Raw genomic sequence first — 23,044 nt, forward strand, 5'->3', positions numbered from 1 at the left:
CGAATGGTAACAAATACATTGTAAAAAGACACACTGTGTTAAGTTACTTTTGTGGGCAAGTAGCCGTGTAATAAGCGGGATACTGTATAGAACGCCGGTCATTATCGGGAAAATAAGCCCCTACAGGGCGAACAGCACCCCGACGCAGCAAATTAAGAAAACATCTTCATTAATTTGACAACACATGTGCAGCATTCAGCAAACACGCTGCAAATATACACAACACAACCAAATACATAAACACGCTGCAAATACGCGTTGCAAAAACGAAAGCACGCAAACCAAAAATGCTGCATCCAGTTTTCACAACGGAAGTTTCCAGGCCTCTAGGGGGAGAGCCAAGTGGAACATCTTGATTTTCGGCCCCATGGAGCGAGAGAGAAAGAGAGAGCATATGAAAAGTTTGGACCAACATCGAAGTTAGTCTTTTGAAAAACTGTCAAAGAGGAGGGGCACATGAAAAAATGAATAGGCTACTAATCTTTTTATGTTGCCTCTTTACTTCGATTTTGGTCCTATTCAAAAAAAACTTCTCATCTGCCCTCTCTGGTTCTAAAATCACGCTCTTCTACTTAGCGCTCCCACTGGCCTGGAGCACTTCCGTTGTGTTATCTGGATGCAGCGTTTTTCTGTTTGCATTTGTTTTCGGGGTTTGCGTGTTTTCCTTTTTGCAGCGCATTTCTATATTTGCAGTGTGTGTATTTATTTGGTTGTGTTGTGTGTATTTGCAGTAGAGCTGCAACGAATAGTCGACAAAATCGACAACGTCGATTGTGAAACATTTTTGACGTGGATTTTTATCGTCGACGCGTCATATATTATATATATATTATAAAAAGATTCAGAGCTGCCGGTAATTTTCATTCAGCATTGCAATGCCCTAACGGAAGTGCAGGGGGCAGTATCGCTTACACTGTTGCACCAAAGCACAGACGTACATACGTCAAGGCAAAGAAGAAGAACTTTTTTGAATCATGGCGGAACAGAGTGTGGGAGAGCCGAAACAAGTTAGACCGAGAGCTTCAAAAGTCTGGGAATATTTTACCAGCAAACCAAATAAAAAAGTACAATGCAACATCTGCTAAATGGTATAAGCATTTCATTCCAGCACCACGGCACTGCATGAACATTTGAAACGGAGGCATCCTGGAGCCATCATGTCTTCTCCTGCTAATAGTTAAGTTTAAGTTAAATGTCCAAGTTAAAAGTAACGTTAGCCTTGTTAACTTATCGTAAGATTTATGCTTACATGTTGGAAAACAGAACGTCTCATGGAGGATGCTTGCTAACACTATTTCAGTTATTTTACGTGCAATGTAGTTAATCAGTGAATTATCAGAGTAGCCTGTCTTTTCGTTCGTTCTGAATAGTTAACCTCTTCCACTTAGCATTCGTCAAACTAAATATTGTGGAAAATAATAATTTCATATCAACACCATTACGAGAGATCTACTCTAGCATTATACAAAAATATGATACTATAGCCTACATTAATTAAAACTTTGTTTGCGCCTCACTTTTAAAAGCATTTTTGCACTTTAATTTGTATTACTATTTTGAATATTTATAATGATGTTTACATGTTTACACAACTTGTAACTCAAATACATTTGATTTCAACTTTCAAAATGTTGTCATTCTTTTTTTAGGGGGGGAAATAATCATTAGATTAGTCGATTAATCGAAAAAATAGTCGATAGATTAGTCGATTACCAAAATAATCGTTAGTTGCAGCCCTAATTTTCAGCGCGTTTCTATATTTGCAGCGCGTTTGCTGAATGCTGCTCATGTGTGGTCAAATACACGTTTTCTTAATTTGCTTGTGTACTGTCAATTTGCTTGTGCTTTGTCTATTTGTAGCGTGTTTGCACATGTCGGCCACCGTAATTATCCCTTTTCCCCATTTCCGGCGCTTTCAAACAATCAGTGAAGTGTGGATAGCAACAGCAGCTAGCTTGCCTCTAGCAAACTGCTTTTGAATTAGCCATGTCCCCCTAAATTAACATCAAACTTATTTACATTTGGGGGGGCTTATTTCAGTTAGCAGACGGTACTATTTGAATCGCAATTCCATCTGAAATACTGCCAGTGACAACGTTGTTACAGTAGCTTGTTTCAAGGGGGCTTCTTGTTTCAAAGGGTGTTCTTAATGAATTATGCAATATGAGTAGGCTAAATGCTTGAAAATATCACTAGATGGGAAAACGGACCCACCTGCAACCAACACAAGCAAGCAAGCACACCCTACAATTTCCCCAGAAATTGTACCCTCCCTAGTTATTATAATTTTTCTTCTCCTTGCACCCCAATATCTCAAAAAGTCCCAGGTCATAATTTTTTGGGGGGGAACATTGATACTACATCCAAGTGGGTACCCCCACACCAAATATGGGACACATTCGACTGTAGGGGGCGCCACAGGCCATGCCCCTAAACTCTGATTTTGAAAGTGATGGCATTTCCACCCCATTGCTCTAATTCTTCTCAAACTTGGTGTACATGCCTCATTTTTCATGAGGAACAGAAAAGCCTCAAGGACCCATAAGGTCCGCCATGATGGATTTTCTTGTACAGTGATAATTTGGGAAAACATTCAAAATTCTTCTCTTGAACCAAAGGTCAAATTGACTTGACATTTTTACAGATATGTATAATTTATGTATTTAAAAACTTTACTTAAGACAATTGAATCAAATACAAACTGGATGAAAGGGCTGCATTTATGTAAATGTACACATTGCCTCAATATGTTTGTGTCACTAAATCAAATGTATTTTTGAATGATGGTTTTTCAAACCTAATAGACTTTAAGGTGACACCTGAATGAAGTACCATGCAAAGTTTCACCTTGATATGTCAATTTATGACTGAATTACAGCTGTTTGAACTTGGACCAAATCTGACAATGCTCGCCATTGGAGAACCGGCTTATTTTATTTTCCAGTTACTAAACTTTGCATGATCCATGTCTGGGAATGGCTCTATTGGCTGAGGTGTTGTGCTGGTAAGCAAAGGGTTGTAGGTACAAAACTAGTCAGAGGCATAGATCTTTTTTTTATTCTGACAAAATGGTTTCTAGTCTTCCTCTGGTTGTAAAACAGCAATGCGTGTTTATTTGAGCCCATCACAACACTCTGATCATCTGTTTAGCGAGACTGTGTAAACCACTGCAAAACAAGCCAGGTTCACCACAGTAGCGAGCTACTTGTAGTCTATGCATGGAAGTGTCCGATTCACAACCGAGTAATCTCTAATGAAGTAAATGGATTGTTCAGATGGATCCCTTGCTTGTTGCGCAAATGTATTTCAGTAACCTAAGCCAAGACACATCGCCACTGATGCTAGGCATGATTTGAAATGTTCTTCCAAACAACCTTTTTAAAGCACTACGAGTAAGCTATTCTTTACAGCAGCAACCCATTCATCCCGTTGTCCCGTTTTTATAGGAAATCTACAAGACAATATGTCCATTCATAAACTCAACAGTTGATGTGTAGAAGAGGAATGACTGGCAACCTCTCACGCTCTTGAGTTTGAATCTCCATTCAGCCTGTTGTTGTTGGTCAAACATTAAGTAATTTTGCTCTCTTGTTGTCCAACTCTTGATCTTCTACAATGTGCATTTTTATAATATTTTGCCATTTTGCGGAGGAACCCGCATCGCTGCTTGCAGTTATACTTATTATTATTTGGGTTCCTCTGGTAGGAGGGAACCTATTGTTTTTGTTAGTATTCTTATTATTAGGGTTTCTCCGGTAGGATGGAACCTATTGTTTTTGTTAGTATTCTTATTCTTATTTTTCTTCTCCTTGCGCCCCAATATCTCAAAAAGCCGCAATGTTTTTGGGGCTATCTTGTTATTATTATCAGTGACTTATGCACTTTGTAAAGCTCTCTCTTGGAAGTCGCTTGGATGAAAGCGTCTGCTAAATGAATAAATGTAAATTCAGAATGCGGCGGCCCGTCTGGCCTTCAATCTACCCAGACGCTCCCATGTTACCCTGCTCCTCATCTCTCTCCACTGGCTACCCATCACGGCCCCTATCAGATTCAAGACTCTGGTACTGACCTTCCAAGCAGTGAACGGGACTGCACCCGACTACATTAAGTCTCTCCTCCAGCCTTACACCTCCACCCTCGACCTACAGTCTTGTTATGACATCCGTCTGGTGGTCCCACCACTCAAGAGCGCCCGGTCCCAACACGTAAGGGATAATGCCCGACGAGGTGTCCAATATCACCTGATAATGGGCGATGCAGAGGCGTGAACCGTCCGACGCGCAGCGTTGCTTCCGTGGAGTCCATTATCAGGTGATATTTGACACCTCGAAGGGCATTATCCCGCTTATACCATGGTCACTTGCCAACTATTTTACAAACATTAATTTATGTTTAAAGGCGTTTTGCAATAGAAATTTAAAGTTTTTCAACTTTAGCCAACTCTGATATTTCTAGTCCGCTCAACTCATAGAACCAACATCGGCTTTTCCTTGGTTGAGCTATTAGCCCAAAATCAAACGTTATGCTAGCAGGATTCAAAGGCAATAACATTGTGTATGGTTGACAAACAGTAAATATAATTTTACAGTATGTTTGACAATAAGATTTGCTAGCTAACCAGCCATGTCACTGTCCCAAAATCAATATCAAGATTTTCACAAACAATATCGGCCATATACTAGTAGCCTACTAGGCTACAGTATGGCCGCAGCCTGTGGAGCGAGTTGAATAGCAAATGGATGTGAGATGATCGCATGAAAGTTGACATTTTCTCCAAACAGTGATTATAATTTGACAGTATGTTTAACAACAAGACTAGCCAGCTATCGAGCCATGTCATTGTCCCCAAATAAAATCAAGATTTTTAGGAAGAAAATAATCGGCCATGTGTAGAGTTGCTGCTACTGTCGTGTTGGCCGCAGCCTGTCTGAAGTAGATTGACTAGCGAACTGAATAGCGAATGGGATGTGAGATGAGCGGTTACGTGATACTGACACACCACATTCAGAAAATATTTTTTTTTCAAATAGGTTAAAATAAATATTGAAGTCACTCATTGTTGCAGAGCTGCCAACTCTCACGGTTTCGCCGTGTGACACAAGCATTTCACCCATTTCTCAAGCTCTCACGCCACACCTTGTATATCTCATGCTGAAAAGGCAACGCCAAACAAGTAGCCAAGCTAACGTTGTAAACATTAACGGACGACGCGCAGGTTAACCGAGAGAAGCGACATTGACGCGCAAACAGCCGTGCATGGCCGCGGGAACTAGGGGTGCTGAGGGTGCTATAAAATGATATGACTTAAAAATCCACCACCGTGGCACAGCTCCGCAGTAGCGGACTGGCAATCGGGAGCACCGGGAGAAGAATAACTATGGAAAACCAGGGTAAGAAACGTAGGGTGGGGCTGAAAAATTAAGAGACAAATAAATCCCTTTCACTAGACAAGGTTTTACCAATTGAAAAACGGCTGTTTATTTTACATGAAGCTCAACTATTTTGCGCTCAAATAAAGGCCACATTTTTTCGGCTTGCGCTCTATGCGCGCTCGCTTTAGGGATTGAACTCCCTAACTCGCATCACATTGAACACAGACTATGCTTGCATTAGCAGGGCAGCTGTGGTGGCGTATGTGGGGGCCAGTTCTGTTGGGCCAATTTTTACTACCAGTTCCTCCCTGCCGCCCCGCAACATTAAGCCCCCGCCAGCACCCCCTTGATAAAATATGGTCCCGCGGCTATGCAGCCGTGTAAACTCGCCTTTGGGGGGAGTGAAGCTCGCTACCAAATCTCACGCCAAGGTTTTTGGAAAAGTTGGCAGCCCTGTTGTTGTAAATACAAGTTAGCTTGTCAAAGTATTTCACAATTGTAAATGGAGGATTTGACTACGTCACTGTTGTTATGGTTACTTATTTAATATATTTTGTACAGGCTCCTGTGTAGCCAGCGGAATAATTTAGAACGGTGAAAAGACAGTTTTTCTGCAATGAAGTAGGTGTCCGTTATCACCCTATAATGTACACCCCTGCAGCCAATCAGAATTTAGTATTCACCCAGACCATGGTATATCAGCTCTTATCCTGTCTGGCCCCCCAATTGTGGAATCAACTCCCCACTTCCATCAGGGATACTGACTGTCTCCCCACCTTCAAGAAAAGGTTCAGGACGCACTTGTTCCAGGAGTACAACGGCACTTAGGAATGGATGTCAGTTTTCTGGATGTTAGTTTTCCCCAGGATCACAATGACTCTTATTGAGAGACTTGTTGCTCTTGTTGGTTTGTTGTAACTATTTTAAAATTATTGTACTCGCTGTGAAATATATTATTGTTGCTTGCTTTTTCCACAGGTACACACTTGCACTTTTGAAGTTTTTGCTGTTTAATTGTAACTTGTTTAACTACATGCTCTTATTGTTCTTCCCTTTGGGACTTATATGGTTTCACAATGTATGCTACATGTTTGGCTACCCGCAATGTTTGGGGCTATTTTGTTGTTATGATCAGTGACCTATGCACTTTTTTTAACTCACTCTTGGAAGTCGCTTTGTATAAAAGCGTCTGCTAAATACATAAATGTAAATGTAAACTTTGGCTGAATCTAACAACGCTTACCACAGGAGAAACAGCTTACTTTTTTAAACAGTAACTGAACATGACAATATTCAACACTAAGAATAGCTCAATGGGCTGGGATGGTGACCTGTAAACAGTGGTGTAGTGGTAAAAATTGAGGTGGGTAAACTATGCATTTTATTATTTATTTATTTACAGGGTCGTCAAGCGCCCCCCCCCCCCTCCCCTCCGTAGGCTAAGGTCGCCGAAAAACTACATGCATTGACATTTCAGCCCCTTCACAGAGGCTTGAGAACCCTGTTTATTTATTCCTCATGAAGTTTCATTAGGCCTAATTGGATGGAACCAGTAAAGTTGGCTTGTATCTGCATCATCGTATTTAAAAGAACGTTAATAATAGTAGGCTATAGCCGTTTGTCCCATGTCTTAATGCGATGTTGTGCAAACCAAAACGTTTACAAACGTGAATTGATCTTACTCTGTACTTGAGGCCTTTTGCGGGCATTTGTGGGAGTGGGAGCACTCGATGGTCTCTTCAAAAAAAGCCTGATATCCATGGCTAATTAATCCATTCCGAACAGGTAGACTAATCCACAACGTGTCTGTGTGGACATACTTCGTGGATCCTGATTGGTGTCTCCGCCGCAACGCATTGATTGGAGGGTCACAGACCATACAGCGCAGATGAAATGATTCAGACTACAGCGTTGATATATTAAACAATATGAAATACATTTATTTCGGATTATTCCAACGGCAGAATACGAGGCGCAGGGAACTTAGATGGGCGTAAAAGCGCATAAACGCTATTTAGAGGTGGATAAACGCAATTTCCGCAATTTTTAGGTGGATAAACGCTATTTCCGAATTTCGGGAGGTGCGTAAACGGCGTCCAGCAGCCCCCCCCCCCCCCCCCCCCCCCCCACTACATCCCTGCCTGTAAAGTATAAGGTAGTAGGTTGGAATCCAGCCATTATCTTTTGACCTGTCATCATTTTGATTTTCTGTTTAGTTTAACAGGGTGACATCATTCTGAAATACCATTCACAATTTCATGCAATTTCACCTTGAAATGTCAACCGTTTCTTAACCTTTGTTCCAAAGCTAATACTCTGCCCTTTTTTATTCACACAATCTCAATAGTTGGTGTGTAGCAGACAGGCAAGAGAGACTGACTTATAACCTTATGCTCATGAGTTCAAATCCCCATTCAGCCTGTTGTTGGCCAAACATGAAGTAGTTTTGCTCTTTTATTATCCAACTTTCGATCTTTTACTGTGTACATGTTTATAATATTTTACCATTTAGCAGGGAACCCGCATCGCTGCTTGCAGCTATACTTTCTTAATGAGTGCCCTTCTAATTTTATTTTCTTAATGAGTGCCCTTCTAATGGAGAACATATGATGCAGTGCCCTCACAATAGTTTAAACTTGACTGTTACGGTGCCCTGTCTTCCAATGGAAAAAGGGTGCCGTTATGAAGTGCCCTTTATGCTGCCACTCCACGACAGTTTCCCAAACTATCAGTGTCTCTTTCCAAAAGAGAAAAGTAGATGCTGTGCCCCTAGTTTCCTCTACAATGTCAGAATCAGAATCAGAATCAGAATGGGATTTATTCGCCATGAAAGTTTGCACAGACAAGGAATTTGCTTTGGCAGGAAGGTGCATACAATAAACATATAGGAATCTTAAATTTAAATATGTGGTCTAACTATACTAAGGATACATAAACTAGCAATAATAAGTGGAATACAATGAAAAAAATGTATACAATAAGTAAAATATAAGTTGCAATTTAACAATATAAAATACAATATAATATACAAATATTACAGGAATTGAGTGTAGTGCAAAATGTAAATAGTATTTAAAGACATTCAATCAGTGTGAGCTTTGGCCTTGTTGAGGAGGCCAACAGCGGAAGGGAAGAAACTGTTTGTATGGCGTGAGGTTTTGGTCCTGATGGACCGCAGCCTTCTGCCAGAGGGGAGTGACTGAAACAGGGAATGTCCAGGGTGGGAGGAGTCAGCCACAATCTTCTTCGCCCGTCTCAGGGTCCTCGAGGTGAGCAGGTCCTCGAGGGAAGGCAGATTGCAGCCGATCACCTTCTCAGCAGTGCGGATAATACACTGCAGTCTGGTCTTGTCCTTGGCAGTGGCAGCAGCGTACCAGGTGGTGATGGAGGAGGTGAAGATGGACTCAATGATGGCTGTGTAGAAGTGCACCATCATTGTCTTTGGCAGGTTGATTTCTTCAGCTGCCGCAGGAAGTACATCCTCTGTTGTGCTTTCTTGGTGAGGGAGCTAATGTTCAGTTCCCACTTGAGGTCCTGGGAGAGGATAGTGCCCAGGAAGCGGAAGGACTCCACAGTGTTGACTGGGGAGTCACACAGGGTGATGGGGGTGAGTGGGGCTGTGTTCTTCCTGAAGTCCACAACCATTTCCACTGTCTTGAGAGCATTGAGCTCTAGGTTGTTCCGGCTGCACCAGTTCACCAGGTTGTCTGCTTCCCACCTATAATCAGACTCGTCTCCACCAGAGATGAGCCCAATGAGGGTGGTGTCGTCTGCAAACTTAAGGAGTTTCACGGACGGATGACTGGAGGTGCAGCTGTTGGTGTACAGGGAGAAGAGTAGAGGAGAAAGGATGCAGCCCTGGGGAGATCCAGTGCTGATGGACCGGGAATCAGAGACTTGTGTTCCCAGCTTAACGCACTGCTTCCTGTCAGACAGGAAGTCTGTGATCCACCTGCAGGTGGAATCAGGCACGTTCAGCTGGGAGAGCTTGTCCTGAAGCAGAGCGGGGATGATGGTATTAAAGGCAGAGCTGAAGTCCACAAACAGGATCCTGGTGTAGGATGCTGGGGAGTCCAGGTGCTGTAGGGTGAAGTGGAGGGCCATATTAACTGCATCGTCCACAAACCTGTTGGCTCTGTAGGCAAACTGCAGGGGGTCCAGTAGAGGGTCTGTGATGGCTTTAAGGTGTGCCAGCACCAGGCGCTCAAAAGACTTCATTACCACAAAAGTCAGGGCGACGGGTCTGTAGTCATTATGTCCAGTTGGCCTGGGCTTTTTGGGCACAGGGATGATGGTGGAGGACTTGAGACAGGCTGGCACATGGCATGTCTCCAGGGAGGTGTTGAAGATGTAGGTAAACACCGGAGACAGCTGGTCAGCGCAGTTCTTGAGGGTGGCTGGAGAGACAGAGTCCGGCCCAGCTGCTTTGCGGGGGTTCTGTCTCTTGAACAGTTTGTTCACTTCTCTCTCCTGAATGGAGAGGGTCGTCACTGTAGAGGGGGGGAGGGGGGAGGCCTCAAGGGTGGAAAGGAGTTGTACAGGACTGTCCAATTGTCTTTCAAAACGACAGTAGAACTCGTTCAGGTCGTTGGACAGACGAGAGTCGTTAGTGGAGTGGGGGGCTCTGGGCTTGAAGTTGGTGATCTGCCTGAGCCCACTCCAGACAGAAGCAGAGTCATTAGCAGAGAACTGGCGCTTCAGCCTCTCTGAGTACAGTCGTTTAGCCTCTCTCACCGCCTTGCTAAACCTGTTCTTCGACTCATTGAAACTGTCCCTGTCCCCACTCCTAAACGCGGCCACTTTATCCAGCCTCAGCCTTCTGAGTTTAGCTGTAAACCAGGGTTTGTCGTTGTTGTAGCTCACCCTGGTGCGTGTTGGTATACAGCAGTCCTCACAGAAGCTGATGTATGATGTCACAGCCTCTGTGAGCTCATCCAGACTATTGGAGGCAGTCATGAACATATCCCAGTCAGTAGAGTCCAAGCACAACCGTAGTTCCTCCATAGCCTCACTGGTCCACTGTTTCGATGTCCTCACAGCAGGCTTGCAGCGCTTAAGCTTCTGCCTGTATGCAGGAATCAGGTGAACCATGGCGTGGTCTGAGTGACCCATGTGCCCACTTGGGCATGCTTTCCCAAAGTGAGGCCAGGACGACACTAGGGGAGATGTCCCATTCCCATTGTTACGCTGGTGGGAACCCATGTCATGCAGGAGCAGTCCTTTTCAATTTTCAGCCCCTGGCCTTCAAACAACTAGAGTCTGCCACTGTCCAGGTCCTATCTTGACCTCTGGAGGCAGGCTATGTTAATTGGAAATCTATGTCCATACACTCTCAGGCAGAATAGTAATAATTGGATTTGGATTAAATGTACATGTATAATAGATCAAATTATATTCTGAGTCATGCTAAGCGATTTTAAATGAATGTTCTGCTAACCTTCTGATCTGCAATGGAAGTCTGTGCTGAATCTCTAGTCAAAACGCACCTTTTTAGATCTGCTTTTAATGTGTAATTAATGCTTTGATTTTATATGATGTACTTGTTTAATGTTATTTTAACCATGTACAGTGACTGAGTACTTTGAGAAGCGCTATACAAATAAAATGTATTATTATTAATCTGTGCTAAAATACATATTTCAGTTAATCCCCATTTTAGTCATGGTCACCTTTCCCTTTTATTTTATACCTCTGCATTTAGCCTATCAGTTAAGAAATGTGCGTGCCGAAGTTGTTTTGAAATAATGTATTAATAAAACAACAAAAACGTTACTAGCCTACATCAAGTCCAAACAATGACCATCTGAAGTTTTTTGAATTCATACATACAAACATACATTCATACAAATGTAGTTTTCACTTGCTGACACGTTTTTTGGGGGGCTATTATTCTCAACCTCCTGTTGATAATATAGGCCAGTGATTACTGTCAGGACGATTTCAGACACCTCATCAAATTACGCTAATTAAGTTGCCTAGGTAGGCCTACAATTTACAAATGTTAACAGTCAACAATGTTTTGCCACAGTCGCCTCATTTGACAAAGGCGTCTCCCTTGCCTAGTTAATTGCGGCAATAATGTCTTTTTGGTGGAATAACAAAAAAAAAATCTAAGCTTGAATGATTATGTCGAGAACGGGGCACTCTGCAAAGTTCATATTTTGCAGGTGTCCTTTTCATAATCCAGTGGAGTTTGACGTAGTTTGGATAAGCATTTAGATATTTACAAAAAATAATTTGCCGCAAGTTTCGCAATGGATCTTTTTCAGCCATGTTGAGGTCGCACTATACACTTCAGTAAGCACTTGGACTGATGGGCACTAGAGGTAGGAGGTAATAAGAAAATGTAGAAACTAGATGGAATGCAGGAACCCATCCATCTTCTTTTTATACATCACTAATTGCCGGTGACCATGTGTGAAATAAATAACGTGAAAGACAGCAATGAACTCATTGCACCACTCATGCAAATTCTCACATTGCAACATTGGAATAGTGTCCACAATGTCAAAGTATGTATGTTTAACCTTGGGAAAACAGACGTTGCGAATAACCTAGGAACAGTTTTGAGGGGGTAAACTGTTTGTTTCCAATTATGCAATATACACCACAGCTTTCCTACGAATATAGAGAAAACATGTCAGTCCACGTCTTCAGGACTATATTCAAGACTGCACAAGATATTGTGATGACTTCATCCAAATTTCATAAATTTTTGAACAAAATCTGCCTAGTAATGTTTAGTTTATCAACAGGGATTTGTTTGTTTTTAATCTACCAACTACCTTACAAAAGAGCAGTGGTTCTCAATCCTGGTCCTCGGGACCCCCTGCCCTGCACGTTTTAGATGTTTCCCTCCTCAAACACACCTGATTCAAATTAATGGTTCGTTATCAGGCCCATTTATTTGAATCAGGTGTGTAGGAGCAGGGAAATATCTAAAACATTTGGCGCTCTAGGCGAGCTTCACTCATCTTTTCTTCTTAACTCCACTAAAGTGCCCGGGGCAATTCACGCATTCATTAATGTTTTCTTATCTGGAATTCATTATAGGCTAAGACCAGAATCTAAGGATATAATTATCGCCTTTGCACATTTCTCTTACTCTTCCTTTCTTTTCTTCTTAAATTTCGCCCCGGATAGCTTTTGCCTCTTCATTATTTCGTTCTTCAAAGTTCTTGAACACACACACTCTAACCAAACGCCTCACTGTGCTAGCATGTTCTGATAACACCAAGGAGGTACATACCCCTTCCTTTTTTAAGGGGTAAGGGGTTCCGGCTTTAACTTATGGATATTCGGCAGCGTTGCCACAACCACAGAATAGCTTCGCCCGTATCTTTCTCCGCCGCCATTACTGAACTACTCAAACTAGTGCACGACATTGCTGATTTGACCTACAAAAAATGTGTTGCTGATTTGACCTACAAAAAATGTGTTTCTGAAAACTGACTTCAAAGTCAAACTCCCAGACCTAGTACAGAAGCTAAATCCAAATTGAGCGGAAGTACACATTTACATTTAGTCATTTAGCAGACGCTCTTATCCAGAGCGACTTACAGTAAGTACAGGGACATTCCCCCCGAGGCAAGTAGGGTGAAGTGCCTTGCCCAGGGACACAACGTCATTTGGCACTGCGGGGAATCAATCCGGCAACCTTCTGATTACTAGCCCGACTCCCTCACCGCTCAGCCATCTGTCTCCCCTACGTACGAGGGCAGAGCCAGCCTAGACCGCCTATACCGCCTGTCGGAAAGACCGACCCTGTCCCAGCCACCTCACTCTGACTGGGCAGAACTGGGCACTGGGCACAGTGCAGTAACCGGATTGAACTAATGAGATTAACAAAGGCATTCGCAATTAAATGAAACTAAGCAAGAAAATGGGGAAATTATTTTCGTTATTTAGAAGCAAATAAAAAAATAAATATATATATAGCTAACAGAATGCAAATAAAAAAAGGTGATAAACTTTCAGTATAGTTAAGTGAATTTTGTTACATAAATTAATGTGTTTACTGATGTCTGCACATTGCAAATGTACAAGTGCTCTATGGTGAATTAGGCTCAACCGTTGTGCATGTTATTACTTCTGTTATGAACTAAATGTTTAGATGTTTGTGGTGGTAAGACAATTGAACAAAGAACCAATATAGTACATTTTGATCAACATAACCAAAGCAATTTATTACATAGAAAACAGACAAACAAAGGCTACATAATCATTTGCATGAATGTAGGCTACGTGTGGAGGTTTAACAAGTACTTCAGAGATGACAGAGAATTTCAATTGTTATCTGAGAAATATAGGTACCAAAACCACTGAGAAGAACTGTCATCACCAGTTGCAACATGGGCAATGGACTATCTATAATTCCAGAAATCTGTGTGTCAACAAACCTCATCGTGGGCACTGTGCCCTATCTATAATTCCAGGAATCTGTGTGTGCAAATGTTATACAATCTCCCGGAAATCTGAGATTTTGTATTTAGAGCGAGCGAGAGACTGTCCAATGGTCATTTCTGGTCGAGACAGGTGCATATCGCACATCCTGATTGCGTCCCGGGGGCGTCCCCGAAATGAGTCTCTGCAGGTTGGGATGTCTGTGATGTGCTCATGTGGTGCAATAGACTTGTAGAAAATCAGCCTTTGGTGTTGTAAAATAACTTTAAATAAACCCTAAATGAGTAATTTTTTATTGAATTGGTCTAGCTTTTATTTAGCATCACAGCGTCTGAGACAGAAATATACTGTTTTACTTCAATAATCAATGGCACAATTTACCCCAATGTATTCTCTCTAAAGGCACAACTTACCCCGCACCGGGGGCAAGTTGTTCCACGAGACCAGACCAGAAATCTATATTTCTTAAATACTATATTTCAGATCCAAAGTGATTGTTCCCAGGGATGCACCACATACTAAAATATATGTACATATTTTAGTTGGAAGCATTACTGTCATGGCCTCGCTTTAAAGTCAAGTAAAAACTGGCACAACTCACCCCACTTTCCCCTATATTAAATTGTGTGAGGTAGTAATAATCAGTGATAATATCCAGCTTTTTCCATTTGGATAACTTTATTAATCAAATCTTTTCCGTTTTCAAATCGAGTCAACGTATAGCACTTTTTAATTTATATACCATTACAAATACTGCAAGTCACATGGTCTCTGAGAGATTTGTTCAAACTGAAAAGAAATATGTAACATCTTTCACTACCCCCCCCCCCCACCCCACCCCCCCCCCCCCACAAACACACACACACACACACTCCCATACCACTGGAGGGGTATTTCTCTCTTCTCAGCCCTTAACGTCAAGGTTGACTGCCAACGTTTGTGTCACACAAAGTCCTTCCCCAAGAAGCTTCTGTTGATTCACTCAAGACTAGATTGGTTGGATTAGATTGTTGGAAACAGCACCCGAGTGGTCTACTAGATCCCTGTATTGCATCCAGCTCTCCTCTCTCACTCCCTTCACCATTCCCTTCTGCTGTAGAAGTAAAGGGATAAACAAGACGGCAAAAGTTAAGTTGTCACATTCAACGAGACATCTGCTAAACTTTTATGCTAAAAGGAAAAAGGTTTTTAAATTCTTTATAAATAAACATGAAATCAATCCAGACTTTCCAATATTTGCAACTCCATTGGTGTCATCATAGCTTGCTCCCTCCAAGGAAGTGTCAATATTTTAATTTAAAACATTTTAGCTAAATTACTTATTTTGTGTCAATCCGTTTATAACTGATCTTATCTCATCTGTACCAGCTGAAAAACACATTTTACCAGATGACTTTGTACACAGGTAAAAGTAACTTGAATGGAGCAGTTATCGATGGCACACTGTAGGGACACAGGTAGAGGGTCTGTAAATACAATTGAGTATGCAAACCTTTTCCTCTGTGTCAGCCAGGACCAGAATGATGTCTCCCTTACTGAACTGCAACTGTCCTTCTCCAGAACCCTCTAATGCCAATACCTGTTGTCAATTAGACACACATTACATAGAATTTTGTATAGCATTTTACAAAGTGGTTTTCATTAATCAAATCAAAGTAAAATATAGCTGCAAGCAGCAATGGGGTGGCCAAGCAGGTCAGATGACCCAGAAGAAACTTTCGACATCCTCAGAAGAGGGTTCCGAGTAGCCTACGCAGCAAGTTTGGCGTGAATCCATCAAAGATTTGTTGCGATACGACACAACTTTCTGTTTGGCGGCTCAGTTGCCGATTTCGATTGGATGTACCAGACAAACGGTTTCGAAAATCTGAAATCATTTTGATCGTTTGTGTGAGGATTGCATTGACAATACAGCTTGACTACAGGTAGGTAGCATCTGTGGTGTATCTAGCCTCCTTTGCAGTGGCTTACAGTCTCGCTAAACAGAGACATGACAAGCTCATCGGCTTTGGCTGGATTCGAACCTCTGATATTGCCGTTGCCTGGACACCAACTTATCTTAGTGAGCTATTCTCAGTGCTGGAAATCACAGTTCAGTTACTGGGTAAAAATATAAGCAGTTTTTCCTGTGGCAAGCGGTTGTCCGATTTGGCCCAAGTTAAAACAGCTCTTATTCAGTCCTATTTTGACATGTCAAGGTGATTGTGGTCTGAAGATAATCTGTGCCAAATTTGCTGAATATTTGATACAGATTGTAGGAGGAGTAGGACAAAAACTTTGTATTAATTCATTCAAAATGGCGGAATCAATTCAGCTGGTATCACAAGTTAACATGTGTCAGACACGGGAAATCTGACACTTCTTGAGTATAGATCCCCGAAAATGAAACATTATCATTACCATTAAACTGTTAGACAGCCTCTGTGGCATACCTGGCTTCACTAAACAGATAAACCAGTACCATGACATGCTTGATGACTGTGGCTGGATTCAAACCTATGACCTTGCACTTCAGAGGAACCCGTCTTATCCCAGTGAGATATTCTCAGTGCTGGGAATTACTGTATTCAGTTATTGTGTATAAAAAGTAAGCCATTTCTCCTGTGGGAAGCGTTGTCAGATTTGACCCAAGTATAAAAAACAGTAATTCAGTCATATTTTGACATATCAAGGTGATTGTGGTCTGAACATGATTTGATTACATGTCCGTGAAAATTGGAGCAAAGGCGAATGTGGAGTTTGTTTTTATGAAAATTCCAAATGGCCGACGCCCAAAATGGCGGACATGGGACAGTGTGATATATTTCAACTTGGTATGCCACGTAGAATCAGAAGAGACCAATCTTGTGATTACAAATTATGATGAAGTTATGATGCAAGAAATCCAATGCACTGGCTAGATGTAGCATCACTATATATACACAGCACAATAAATCTGACTCTTCTTGAGTGTAAATCCCCTGAGAATGAGACATTATCATGACCATTATGATAATACTGCTCGACAGATACTGTCACATACCTGGCTTCACTGAACAGATAAACCAGTATCATGACATGCTTGAGACTGTGGCTGGATTCGAACCTACAACCTTGCACTTCAAACGGGTGAGATTTAAATAAAAAAGATTGTACTCAATGTGATATATTGTTTTATTGTTGCTTGTTTTTCTACAGGTACACTTGCACTTATAGCGGTTAGTGTTGTATAATTGTAACTAGTAAAAAAAAAAAAAAAAAAAAAAAAAAAAAAAAAACGTTTTTTAAACGTACAAACATTTTCGCGATCTGACTCAATGTCTACTGGACATTGCAGATTCAGCCGCTAATAGCCTAATAATACTAATAAGACTCGTATCACCAGTCCTGTTGTAACCGAATGCCGATGGTATTTTGTATCTTTTACAATGTAGTACAAATAAAAAATATTGCTTGTTTAACATACAGATCATCAGAGTGCGCTTATCACTGCCTGAAAACTTGCAGCATGCGAACTTACGTAGAAGCTGAGTGGGGAACGTTGCAACAGAAACATATTTTGTTGTCTTGGCCGGAGAATATAATGTCATTCGATTTGGATGTGATTCTTATAATAGGCATATTCATTTTTCAACCCAGCGCGTTAGCATGAGCGAAGTATGGCTAGACCAACTTACATTTTACAGGTGGTAGGCTACATCATATTCAACGTTGAACTATGAAAAATAAACCGTTGTTGGCAGAGTTTGTATTCAACGTTTTTCGTGTCACCCAGTACTTTTTAAATGTACTTTAATGAAATGCTGCCATACCACAGATTTCTTTGCCATTTTGACTAATAACATCGACAAAGTAGGCTATGGCAGAGTTTGTAGTTCTGCAGCCAATTGTGCTTGTGCCGTGTGCAAAATACCAAACCAAAACAAAGCGCAGATAAACAAAAGGGAAAACAGTAACACCTTTTCTTTAAAATTATATATTTTTAGAGTTGGTTAATTTGTCTTAAATAATATAATCAACAATTTATGTTGAACATTCCGTTAATTCAGCAATGAGGACACAAGCGGGAATCAGATCTCACGCTGCCATATGGCAGCTCGACTAAAAAATCTTAATCGACCAAGAGCATTTCGACCAGAAAATCAACTAGTCGACTTAGTGGGGACAGCCCTACTGCATATACCTACAGCAACCAATGTAAGGACACCCCACAATTTCCTCCGAAATTGTACCCTCTGTAGTTCATACAAGGCGTGTGAAGAGGATAAGACACTAACACAAAATACTGAATAAAATGTTACTCTGTTATTCAGTAATCTCTATGCATTGTGGTACAGAATAATAGGATGGAATAGGTTTCTCTTTTCGGGGACTAGTGATACTAGTGAGACTATGGGGTCCTATCCTCATACTATCATGCTTCTGCCCTGAATGAAAATGCCAAGTGAGAAAAAATAAATCAAGCAAGCATCTCAATCCAACATATTTACTATCTTATTTTCTAGTGTTAACTCTATCTACAATCTTGCAATAATAGGCCAACAGCTTTCCAAGACCATGTTTGTAATCTCATGATTCTCACATATTGGCCACAAATGACATTATGTCAAACACAAAGTGTTTCTTTTTTTTTTTTTGCAGTGGGGGCAAGTCTGTCCGCTAGCAGGGGAAGAATAGCCTACAAACAACGAAAATCACGAGTTAACTTAATTCAAATTAGCAAGAACTATAGACTAATACAATAACAGCCTTAAATTAAATGACAACATAAGTTATACAACTTAGCTCTACAGTTCTCAAGGACGCACATACGCAATCTCAACTGCGCTGTGAGCCGTGCTATCCTCCGATACGCTTTCTAACAATCACTGCTGATGATTGTTAGACGGCCTAACAATTTAGTACAGCCCTATTTCTGATACCGTGGCGGCCGAAATGTAGCCGTGGCGGGCCGAAACACTGCATAAGTAATGAATACCCCATGTCTTCAACATGGAATCATTGCTTTTGACATGAATAATAAACTCTACTTTAATTGATGGTTGATCAATAATACTCATTATGAGTGCAAGATATGTCAGATGAGATCATGATATCATGATGCTCCTGAACCACATAGAAGCCGACCTGCAGAGGCTAACAAGTAGGTTCTTTGCACTGACCCCTGCAACCCAACTACTGGCAGTGTTAAGTTTCTATGCCACTGGCAGTTTTCTGGAGGTTCTTGGAGATGGACATGGGCTCTCCAAGGCCTCAGTGTCAAGATATGTGCAGGCTTCTTTCAAAAGAAGAGTTTTCATTTCAGGCGCATTCAAACAATCCCCTCAGCAATGTTTGGCTAGCAACAGCAGCTTGGCTAGCTTGCTCGTAGCACAATTTACCGGGGTCAGCTTCTCCACGCCGGGCTCTAAACTAAGACCAAATGGTTGCATTTGGCTTTGTTACTGACAATTATCGCTTCCAGCAAACTTGTTTTCAATTAGCCATTTCCCCCTAAATAAATGTCAAGCTTATTTACGTTTTTGGGGGCATATTTTCAGTTAGCACATGGTACTGTTTGAATTGCAATTCCATCTGAAATACTGCTGGTGACAACGTTGTTAGAATAGCTTGTTTCAAAGGGGGTTCAGCTTGTTTCAAAGGGATTTCTTAATGAATGAATGCAATATGAGTAGGCTAAGGCCGAATCCCAATACTCCCCCTTACCCCTTCCCCTTCCCCCTTCCCCTTAGTTTTGCGCGTTCCCGTGAGAGCTAGTGGTGTCCCAATACTCTTTTGGAGCTAGGGGAAGGGCTAAGACTAAGGGGTATACACCCCTTAAAATCAAATAAGATCGGGAGCTTACTTGAAACCTAGGGCTATGTGAAAACTGCGCAACCGGCAACAATGGCGACCAAATCATCCAGAGAGTCCGATAAATGTTATATTTTCGGCTTAATTAATTGATAAAAAAATTATGACAGTCTTGTTTTGTGTTATATACAGTCATGAACATCTAAAAATCGCTAGTTTGGTACGCTAATGTTACAGTTCTGAATTGCACAACAGTCCCGCATTTCTTTGACTAGCATGTCTACAATTCTAAGTAAACTCCATTAGCAGCGAATTTCGTTTAATATCAGTGCATAACACTACTTGCTTTGGAGATATCGATACGTGCTAGATGACGTACCTGTAACCAAGTGGTGTCCCATTTCCTAGGGCTATGTAGCCCTTACCCCTTACTTTCGAGGGCCAAGGGCTTGGGGTAAATTAAGGGGAAGGGGGAAGGGGTAAGGGGGAGCATTGGGATTCGGCCTAAATGCTTGAAAATATCACTACAAGGGAAAAATGTAAGGTGACGTTTAAATCATAGAGGTTAAGACCGTTTTTACACTGGATTGTCCAATATCTTCGTTTGATCCAACTTTTCAACTCAGGCTGCTATAGCTTATCACTATTCCCTCTTGCAGGGGAAATGAGAAGACAACCGTTTCATTCTACACTTTTGTATTTTGAATTGTAAATGTGCAGCAACAATTGTATGCTTTTAAATCTATGGAATCTTCTTAAATAATAAGTAAACATTTTTATATAAAATATACAAAAATATTAGTTGTAGAAATTAGTTAATAGACAGACCCACCTGCAACAGAGGCAAGCAAGCACACCCTACAATTTCCCCAGAAATTGTACCCTCTCTAGTTGCACTCGTTATTTCATTCCACTTCTTGCTCTTTTTGTCATAGGAAATACCAGTAACAAATGATGCTTTGATGGGTCTGGCTTGTGGACATTTTGGGAATTGGTCTGCTGCTCAGGGTATTTGTTAAATGCATTCTGGTAGATATTCGTGCACATGCATGGCCTTCAGGTGGTGAAAAAGATTGCTAGTGTTTCCACTTTTGGCTAGCACAATTCAACAACACAACTTACAGAGTAATGTTTGTTGGTCAATGTCGGATAACTTGAAACCAAACCATTTCCAAACGACAAAAGAGGCCCCCCTTTTTCAACCAATTCTTCTTCGTCTGGCAAATCAACCCCGATGGCGTTATTTCCAGACATCCAACGCTTGTTTACACTTGCCAACAAAAGCAGTTTACTCCAATGATTGTTTGCTTCCTCTGGAGTTACTTTCATTGGCTGGCACAATGCGTACAGCGTCCATGCTTAAATGTTTTTTTGCTGTTTCACTTGACATATATGTTGTACCAAACAGAAATACTTTTCTTTATACATTTATTAATATATCGTGATATCCATGATATGGCAAAATCCATATCGTGGCACAACGCCATTCCGGTATTCGCGTTCATACCGGTATACCGCCCACCCCTAGGTGATATGTATATATATATTATAAGTGTTGTCCTTTTCACTGTGTAGTGTCTTCCTTAAACAATGATGCACTATTGATGGGCAATTTGAATAGTAGTCTATTTTTTGTTAATTAAGGGACAGCTGCCTTCTGTTACTTCCACCTCATAACACTGCTTTGGCTATCAGACCATTTTCACACCAAACAATGCTGACACAAATTATGACTTATCAATGCATTGCTCATTATTTTTTACTCTTCTACATTCCCTTAAATGTGTGTAAAAAAGATGCTTTACCTTGTAAAGGAAGCCAGGTGGATTTAGGTAAATGTCATGACCAGTGCTTTTGATGTCTATGGGGAGTTGCTGAGAAACCCCATCTCCCTTATCCTCCTTCTTCTGTTCCCCCACTTGGCTGTCCTCCACAGGAGGGAAGGAGTGTCTGTTTGAGGAAATGGGAGGAGCAGGTATGGGTGGCAGTTTGGCAATCTGCCTAGGTTCAGCCACATTTGCGTTCTCTGGTTTGGGCTGTGAAGCTGGCATATCACTCTCCATAAACTTAGATGGAGTCACATTTGGATCTGTGGTCTCCTCAGATTGGCTATACACCTGCTCCAAGCCCTCAGATTGGCTATAAACCTGGTCTTCCTCCTGTGCCATACTCTCTGGGTGGCTGAGACCTTCACTGGTGCCATCACTTGGGGTGGAATTCTCACTGTCGCACATGGACTGGCGTTTGGGCATCCCAGGACCCATGTAGCTCAGCTCCTCCAAGTCTGACATTTCAGAAATGCCCATGGTGAGTTGAGGAGAGCTTCCCCGGCTGCTGCCATTGACTTCCTGAGAGAACTCCTCCAAGATACTTTGTGGATGGGCAAATGGGTCAGAATCTTTGCCACTGGGAGCCAAGGAGGTATGGAGAGAAGTGTGGTCTGCTGGGAAGGCTGTGTTGCAAGGAATGGGGGCAGATATAACCAGGGACTTCCTCTTCTTGCTTAATTTAGTCCCACTTAAAAGTACAAAGACAAAGACAAAGACACATTTACGTCTAAGTGAAAGACAAACTTTACACAAAGTATTCCACAAAATTTTAAAAGGTTTTAGAATAACATGTACTTGTTTTGAAACTGCTTACAGGGCTCCAGACTAACCTTTTTTACTAGGAACATTGTAGCCCGTAACGGAATATTATAAGGGCATAAGCAGAATATTTAGGGGGGCACAAGTTAAAACGACTTGCCATGCAATTTTTCATATTTGCCCTATTTTAAATGCATTACTGATAAAGTGCTGCTTTGAGTTCACAGTAGGGTGGTTCTATATGACTGAAATCTCATCTTCATATAGATCCTTTCATATCTGATAAGGATGTTACTCTGAAGAAGGCAGGCCGGGAGGAGTCATGACAAAGGAAAGGAGTTTGACTTTGGTTTATTAGTCGAGCGCCCGGATCAAACAATCAGTTCAAGACAAACTGATGGCATGAGTGAAAACTCTGTCTCTCAGCCATGCTTAAATACATGAGTTGGACAGTACAGATATAAAATGCACAGAATTACTTCCTTAACGGGTCTTCAGTGGTTAGTACACTGATACACTAGAGCATTCAGCAGCTGAAGTGGTCATTAATTACATTCAAGTCCCAGTTGGTACATGATTTGCCTCACAGTCTCCAACTGTCTGGGCTGTGTGCTATATTCTGCTCAGAGAGGCCTCGCTGCAGGACCTCTTGACCTTACAGATACTCAGGCTGTACATGTACACAGAAAATCTGCCTTACAATATCCTAATAACAATTAATATCATGATATGGCACATTTTCTTTAAATTCAATGAAAATATAGTTTATATAAAATGACCATATGGAGAGGCTTACTCTTATTCATATTTGATTTCAAATTTGTTAAGGCTTAAAAATTGCAGCCCTTTTGGTCGCATATGCTCCTGAAATGTAATCTGTGCAATCTCAAAATATATTTGGGAGTGTAG

General features: G+C 41.4%; 1 protein-coding gene across 3 annotated transcripts in view; it reads right to left on the minus strand.

Annotated features, from left to right (window-relative positions):
• bin2b (bridging integrator 2b) overlaps window positions 1–23,044 on the minus strand; it is a 70,888-nt gene that overhangs the window by 20,928 nt on the left and 26,916 nt on the right. Inside the window, exons 11-13 of one of the 3 annotated variants that reach the window (XM_047024919.1) lie at window positions 21,353–22,064; window positions 15,268–15,354; window positions 13,528–14,868 (exon numbers count right to left, since the gene is read on the minus strand). In XM_047024919.1, the coding sequence (XP_046880875.1) occupies window positions 14,764–14,868; window positions 15,268–15,354; window positions 21,353–22,064 (904 nt within the window). In that variant the 3' untranslated portion in view covers window positions 13,528–14,763. Of the gene's footprint in view, window positions 1–13,527; window positions 14,869–15,267; window positions 15,355–21,352; window positions 22,065–23,044 lie in introns of those variants that run through there. The other 2 variants (XM_047024920.1, XM_047024921.1) reach the window with 2 other exon arrangements.

The sequence above is a fragment of the Hypomesus transpacificus genome, chromosome 9 (assembly GCF_021917145.1).
Source record: "Hypomesus transpacificus isolate Combined female chromosome 9, fHypTra1, whole genome shotgun sequence".
In the NCBI taxonomy this organism is placed as follows: domain Eukaryota; kingdom Metazoa; phylum Chordata; class Actinopteri; order Osmeriformes; family Osmeridae; genus Hypomesus; species Hypomesus transpacificus.